This window comes from Triticum aestivum, chromosome 5D (assembly GCF_018294505.1).
Source record: "Triticum aestivum cultivar Chinese Spring chromosome 5D, IWGSC CS RefSeq v2.1, whole genome shotgun sequence".
NCBI lineage: Eukaryota > Viridiplantae > Streptophyta > Magnoliopsida > Poales > Poaceae > Triticum > Triticum aestivum.
This window is the reverse complement of record NC_057808.1, coordinates 4,086,925-4,094,434: the sequence shown is the minus strand read 5'-3', so window position 1 is coordinate 4,094,434 and position 7,510 is coordinate 4,086,925. Positions and strand designations below refer to the sequence as shown.

The 7,510-nt window shown below is 49.1% G+C and overlaps 1 protein-coding gene across 7 annotated transcripts; it reads left to right on the top strand.

Annotated features, from left to right (window-relative positions):
- Positions 1-1,961: 1,961 nt before the first annotated feature.
- On the top strand, positions 1,962-6,441 carry LOC123119034 (uncharacterized). 7 transcript variants are annotated; one of them, XR_006458399.1, is made up of 6 exons: positions 3,841-3,954; positions 4,170-4,200; positions 4,360-4,509; positions 5,110-5,222; positions 5,544-5,735; positions 5,851-6,213. XR_006458399.1 is itself a non-coding variant. In XM_044538676.1 (4 exons), the coding sequence occupies exon 4, from the start codon at positions 5,933-5,935 to the stop codon at positions 6,428-6,430; it is 498 nt and encodes a 165-aa protein (XP_044394611.1). In that variant the 5' UTR covers positions 1,962-2,489; positions 5,110-5,222; positions 5,639-5,735; positions 5,851-5,932; the 3' UTR covers positions 6,431-6,441. The 7 variants fall into 7 exon arrangements, 5 of the variants coding, with proteins under 5 accessions (XP_044394611.1, XP_044394610.1, XP_044394613.1 ...); XR_006458398.1 differs by lacking the exon at positions 4,360-4,509 and having other exon boundaries at positions 5,851-6,212; XM_044538676.1 differs by lacking the exons at positions 3,841-3,954; positions 4,170-4,200; positions 4,360-4,509 and adding an exon at positions 1,962-2,489 and having other exon boundaries at positions 5,639-5,735; positions 5,851-6,441.
- The last annotated feature ends 1,069 nt before the right edge of the window (positions 6,442-7,510 follow it).

The following is a 7,510-nucleotide window of genomic DNA, read 5'->3' as shown; positions in this document are numbered from 1 at the left end:
TGTTTAGGCCAACTCCACCGCGCGACCCTATCCTGTCCGTCCCCGTTCGTTTGGGGTAAAAGGGACAAACCGGGCGGCCCAGCGCGCGGGAGCAAACGGACTTTTATCCGTTTTGTGTCCGATTTCGACCCATCCCCGGCCCAAGTTTGCGCCGCTTTTGGGGTGAAACAGACACCACGCGGACGCGCCGGCCGTCTGCGCGTGTCCTCCCCTGGCCCGCCCGTCGGTGGCACAGGGCGGGCCTTTTTCTATCCGCCCCCCTCCCTCCCTCTGGCCGCACCCCACTCCACACTTCTCCACTTTTCCCCACTCTTTCCCTCGCCGCCGCCGCTGCCATTGCAGCCGTGCAGCTCGAGCGCGCGCTCGCCCAGCCCCTTCCCCTCGGCGCCGCCGAGCTACCCAACCACGGCCACCTGGTTTGCGCAACCGCTGGCCGGATTTGGGGTGGATCCGGTCGGTCTTGAGCTCGCCCGGCTGTGGGAGGCTGGGCCGCGCCATGGACTGGCCGGGCACCTCGCCGGAAGGCCCTGGCAGGGCCGCAAGGCCACATGCAGGCAGTGGCTCCTCCTCTAGCCGCTCGGATCTGCACCGTCGGTGGTCCGCCGGCAGATACACGAATGGCTGCCGGCCGGGCTCGGTGCTTGCCCAAAAGCTCGTCGGCGCACCGTTGCCACTCATTAAGTGCGACCACTGCCCAAGGATGGTCGTGCGCCGCGTGTCTACAACGCCGGAACACCCCGGATGGGTGTTCATCAAGTGCTTAAACGATGGGGTATGCGCTCTTTTTAGCTTCGGTTTGTGCTAGAATCCGGACAAAACCGACGTCCGTTTGGGGTCGCGCGGTGGAGTTGGCCTTAGGAGGTTGTGTGCATCTCACTGGACAAATAGATCACGTCGGAAGGATTCGTTGCCGTTCATAGGGGCCAGTGCAATCACGATTATGTTGAGAATCAATCGTGTCTCTTACATCTGTGTTGGCAGCCCGAAGAAATTGATTTCGAATACTGGTACGTAGGTACCTACCTACTAGCTCATCTGGCCGGATTTTTCTTTCCATGCAAAGAAGAGAGTTATCATCATTAATTATTGTTCTTTATTTAAGAGAGGTGGATCAAGCTCCAAATGAGCCGTGCCTGCTTGTTCCAATTGATTCGGTCCCTCTTAATTAGTACAACTACTTGATGAGCAAGTCGTACCACAAGGCCAGTGCAGCAATAGGATGTTCAAAGACTCGGACAGGCATGCATGTAGTAGTACAACATTCCATTTGTCAAGCAGTGCCCTAATTAAAGCAAGAATTTGTGATTAAGAGGCTGTCAAACCTCAACACCCTCCCTTCTGATGTTAATGTTAGCCAGGTACGTACAGTGACGTTTGAACCGATCTGTGCTCATCTCACGTCTCATTTTGACAGATACAGGAACCTCACAACATACTGTCCGTGCTCATTCTCATTCTGATGTTGTTAGTTTTCAGACAAATTAAAATCAACCAACTTGATCGTCGTCAAAGATTTCGCACGCCGGGAGATCAAATTATCCAATCAATTCTGGCAGGATTCAGTATGATTTGCTTTCTATAATGTTGCCTTACTATGCAGTACATGGAGGCTCAATGAATTCATTCATTCATGTGTTCATTCCCTTTTCTTCTTTTTTCTTTACAGGGTGCATGCTCCACCTAACATGAAACTGGAAGCGACATTGTTGAAGCAACGCACCTACTTGGTCGTCAAATTCAACAGTGCAGTTAATGCACGAAAGTGGAGTACACGAAAGGGGTCATTGTCTTGTCGCCATTTTTAGCATGATCATTAACTTATTGCAAACTGAAGGAAACAAAAATGGGCAAGATAAGATGGAGCTAGCCCAACTTGGAATGGCAAGATGTTTGCGGAGAGGATAGCTCTCTTCTTTTGGATTGGTGCACAATTGATAACATATACTCATCTTTTTTACTCCCTCCGGTTCGAAATACTCGTCGCGCTGGTCAATTTGCAAAAACACCCACCCCTTTATTCCGACACAACAAGCGATCCTCGCCGCTGCTCTCGCCCCCTCCCGTGACTCTGCTTGCTCCGCCGCGCCATCGTCGGCCTCCGTGCAGCTCGCCCGCGCCTTCCTCCCGCTCCCTCCTCCCTGCGTAGCTCCTCCGCCCCCTTCTCTACGCAGCTCGCCCGCTCCCTCCTCCGGCTTACTCCTCTGCGTAGCTCCCCCTCTCACTCCATTGGGAAAAATGGCATCTTTCTCCTCTGCAGAACACAGCGCCGCCTAGCACTTCGCCATGGACGCGCTCAGCTTCGTGGTACCGCGGATCCTCCTCTTCGCTGTCACCCACGGCTCCGGGGTGTTCATAATGCCCTGCCACATCCCGCAAGGGCTCCGGGGTGGCTGGAGATCTGTGGCGGTGGAGGGGATCGTGCTGTCACCTCGCCGGACGGCTACAAGAAGGTCACCATATGAAGACCGCCTTCTTCATCACCGCTCTAGGTACTGCCAATTTTCATCATGGAAAAGTTTTTCTGCAATTTCTGCAATTTTGTACAGAGTACTGGGGTACAGTAGCTCTTTTTTTGCCTGAAAGAGCATCAACCATGGCTGCAATTTTGTCTGTACTGTGTAGATTGCTACAGCAAACATGTGTAGATTTTCTGCAATTTAAATCTATGTGCAGATTGACCTCCAGCTGACATCAGTATGGTTAATGTTCAGTTCATCTGGATGAATTGGGTCTAACTTTGTGGTTTCACATCTGGGTATTGGAGCATATGCAACCTTGAATTTTTGGGCATTACCAATGCAATCATATGATGTTCTGATCATTACATCACTGTGTAGATTTTGACTCAAAATTTCTACAATTTTCCATGGAGTAGTACTGCAGAGAACTGGACTAATTTTCTGTAATTTTCCACGGAGTAGTTCTACAGAGAACAGGAATAATTTTCCATGGTGCTATGGTGCTTTATGGTGCAAAATGAACAGTACAATTAACCTTACTCCTTCAAATATTTTCTACTCTGTAAACAACAACATAATGTTGGAGTATGTAAAGAAAAATGAAACAGAGGGAGTTGTGTTTGCAACACACTTGTAGTACTCCATTTATTTAACTCCACTAGAGGGCAATTAAGGCCAACAAGCATGTAAGGAGTAATTCTTGTCCAAACATGTTATTGGAGTAATTCTTGTCCAAATTTTTCTTTTTTCTTTTTCTGCTCCTCCTTTATCTTCAATTAATCCAAATTATTCCAGTTAATCCAAATTAACAATTAACAACACTCCTACTCTTAATAAAAGAGAGAAAGAGAATTCAGTAAGCTTTTTTACTCCATTAACATACAAATTAACAAAATATGATTATACATGAATATATTCTGGGGTTACATGCAATTAACAGCACATTAACAAATAATCATTAACAATTACTCCCTCTTTCATCTTTCATGTATTTGCTTCTCCTTTAGTGACCCTCTATAATGTCCAAAGTTTTCCAATATAGCTCAGCATCGAATCTTAGATTGATATGTAGCATCCCCTCCCTCTCCATCCTATCTTTGTTCATGTGCGGGATCTTGTATCCTGTACCTCCCTCAACTCTCATAACCTCAATCAGGACTGACTGTAAGGTTATAAACACTCTCGCCAGTTTGTGCACTTCATACCTATCATATGCTTCTTCAACTGATTCTATCAGTTCCTTGATGTTGTTTGGTGCACTTTCAAGCGTCAAGGACTGAATTGAGCTGAAGAAGCAAAGATCCAGGACATTCATATCAGGTGAATTTGCAGGCTGCTGCATCAACCTGATATCCAGTTCTGATTCTGCTACGGCAGCTAGAAAATCTGAATCATCTGGAGGAACATGTGTTCTTGCGTTATCTTGCTGGATGTAGATGGTTCGATTGTCTTCGGGCCACTGTGCTTCAATGGCTGGAATGACCTTTTCACATAGGTATTCCCTCATCACATTCCTAGTAACTGTGACCGACTTTAGTTCCTTAGTCCCTTTGAGTCTGTTCTTGGAATCCTTTTTTGCTGGAGTTTCTTTGATGAAGGCCCATACTCCTATCTTGCCATCAAATGTTACATTTCCTTGATCATCAAATCGTGGCCTCGCAACTGCTGTTAAGAACATGACCTTGCCGATACTATTCTTGTTTTGAACAGTGCGCACCGGATCTGGTTCTTCTTCATGGAGGTAATAGGTTCTGTTCCTTTTCGTCATATCAAACCATTTCTCGTCGATGTGAACTATGTTCTGCATATCAATGAAAGAGGGCATTGCATCTGCTATTGTTGTTTGATCAATCATTGAAATGCAAAACTTGAGCCTTGATAGCTTGTTTTCTGGTTTCAGAGTGGGCTTCAGACTGTTTGTGTGTTTCCTTATCTTTCCCCATTTGAACCTTCTCCGCAAGGTAGAATATGGTACATCCAGAGACCTAGCGAGTGCCCTCAGTGTAGACCTTTTGTTGAGGGGAATTGAAGGTATCCTCGAGAGATCAAGGTCTGCCCTCTTTCTACCACATCTCCGCTTCCTTTTATTAGACACATTGATCTCTTCTCCTCTTGCAAGCTGGGCATTTGCCTCCTTCCATATTCTTTCAACGGTTCTGACACTTGTGTTCAGCAGACCAGCTACACGTTCTTTGTCTCTCTTGTCAATTTCTCCATCCCTGCTAAGTGCTTTTAGTGCAATATATGCTGCAAATTTGTGAGTGTCTGGTAGATCTGGTTTTGCCCGTGGTATACGTACATCTTCCTCTCCTTCAGGCATATGTACATCTTCCTCTTCTTCAGACATATGTACATCTTCCTCTCCTCCAGGTGGAGTGCTATTCAGATCTGGGAGCACCATAGTGTTGTACCTCTGCTCTCTGTTCTGATTCAGGTCCTCAACATGTTCTCACCTGATCATGACAATAAGCATTCATTTAAAAAAGCATGACAGTAAGCATGAAAATAAGCAAGTTACTCTTGTATCTGTACTGCTTTATTTTGTTTTGGCAGTAGATCATCAACCATATATTCCTTTTGTATGCTTTATGTTTCAGTCAGGGGTATTGCTTTATTCACTGTCTAACTAATTACTGTTTCACTGTTATAGGAACTCAGTTAACAACATGTTATTGGAACTACTCCAAGAACAGAACAGAATGGCATGTTAATGTCAGTTAACAACATGTTATTACTTCCAAGAACAAAACAGCAAAACAAAAGGTACTCCTACTGTTGACACTTTGACAACAATACTCCTTAGCATCTTATTACTTCTTGGTGAAATTTACATCTTATTATTTTTTGCTGTCAATACAGTGACACCAGTATAATAAACAAAAATCAGCCAAAAAGAGAAGCCTACATTGTTTTTACTTTCTCCTATTGTCTACTGTCTATGCTTACTCCTACTGTCTACACTGAATTTTTGGGTGTGCTCTACTTTGATGTACACTATTCAACAATATATACAGTAGAGTAATTACTGTCTACTGAAAATGGAGTAAGTGTGATCTTCAGAGTGTGCTAACCTAGTATCTGTAGGTTTTGATTTGCTTGCAGATTTGTGAGTGTGATCTTCAGAGTGTGATTTGACAGTCTTCAGAGTGTGATCACCATTTCCTTGATGAACACAACAGAGAGGAACCAGTTGACAGGAACATCAAAGGATCAAGAGGACAGTAGCCGCTGCCCGCTGCGTCGAGAGGATCAATAGGAGCAGCAGATTACTCACAGGTATCGAGCAACAGAACCAAGCTGTAGTACTTACTCTCTTTTTGTGATTGCTTATGGGGGATGTGAGTACTTACTCTCTTTTTGTGATTGCTTATGGGGGACGTGAAAATTTCAGTTCAAATCGCTCCAGCCTTGTGGTATTTAGAGCACAAATTCACGTCAAGAGGAGCAGATGATCAATTCGAGTTGTCGGAGCTATGAACGCCGGAGCAGCGGCGAAGGGTAAGGGAGCTGCGGACGCGGAGCAGCGGCAGAGGGTTAAGGAGCTGCGGACGGCGGAGCAGCGGCGGACCTTGGGCTCTCGATTGGAGCGGAGGGTGGCGCCGGCGAGGGACCTGCGGCCGGCGGGGAAGGATGTCGAAGTTGCGGCGGAGGGTGAGGGAGCTGCGGACGGCGGAGCAGCGCAACAACGGCAGACCTCGGTGACGGAGCTCTCAATTGGAGTGGAGGCAGGCAGCCGGCGGGGAAGGACAACGGCGCTGCGGCGGAGGGAGACAGAGCTGCGGATGGCGGAGCAGCGCAGCAACAGCCGAAATCAGGCTCTTGATTGGGGCGGAGGTAGGCGGCCGGCGGGGAAGGACGGCGGAGCAGCGAAGGAGCTTCCAAGCCACGGGACGACGGCCAGGATGGAGAAGATTCAAAACTGGGAGGACCTTTTTGCAAAATGTTATTTCTATAGCGCTCGCGACAAGTAATTGGAACCGGAGGGAGTATTAATTTTCAAAGTTATAATAATTTTTTGAATTTATTATTAATCCGAATTACAACAGTAAGCTGCTATGTGTACCCGTTATGGACTAGTCACAGTGGCTTACAGGTGGGGGCAGTGGGCCTGGTTGACCCAGTCAACAATTGATTGGTCAACAGGTGAATAGTAACAGGGGTCCCGCGTGTCATAGGCTTGGCCATTTTCAAATAGATTTAACCTTCTAATTATCAGTAGGGTCCACATGTCATAGGATACAACTAAAACAAAACTAAAATAGTCTAACAGGAGCTTGTTTTACTTGGGGATTAGCACCTAATCTAAACAAAGGGCCCGGCCCCAACGTGCATTAGCCCAAGGCCATGGCTGTGACGCACGCACGGGCACAGAGGCCACGGCGGCCAAAGCTAGCAGCGGCAGTAAGCTAAGAAGCAGCAACGCTAGGAGCGACGGCGGCGTTAGCATCAGAAGCAGTGCGGGCAGCAGCGGCAAGGCAGCAGCCGACCAGGTGCGCGCGCAGCAAGCAGCAGTGCAGCAGGAGGAGCAGGTACGGAAGCAGGGGCACGGCCTAGGCGGACATACGCGCGCGAGGGCGCGGCCTGGTGTGCGCCCGGTGTGACAAAGGGACGGCCAGGGGGCGCACGGGAGCGGGGCAGGAGCAGCATGCGGAGGGGGGGGGGGGGGGGGGGGGGAACGCGGCCGACTAGCAGGGCGCGCGGGAGCACAGCCACGGGCGCCCGCGGCCACGGCGACCTTTAACTACGGCGGAACGGCGACGGATCGGAGGGGGAATGAGGGGAATGGGAGTGGTGCTCACGAGGGGAGGCGGAGGACGCGGCCGGCGTGGCGGAGGAGCTCCGGTGAGGTAGATCAGGCGTCGGGCAGCGACGGCTGTTGGCGAGGAAGACGCGTCGATCCCGTCTGTGAGGTGTCGCCGAGCTCGAGGTGGTGGTCAGAGAGGACGAGGCGGACGACGGCAAGGCTCCTGGCGTGGCCCTAGGCGGCGGGGGCGACAGTGAGCACGTAGACGACGGCGGCCATGATGACGGTGGCGGCGGTCTAATGCGGG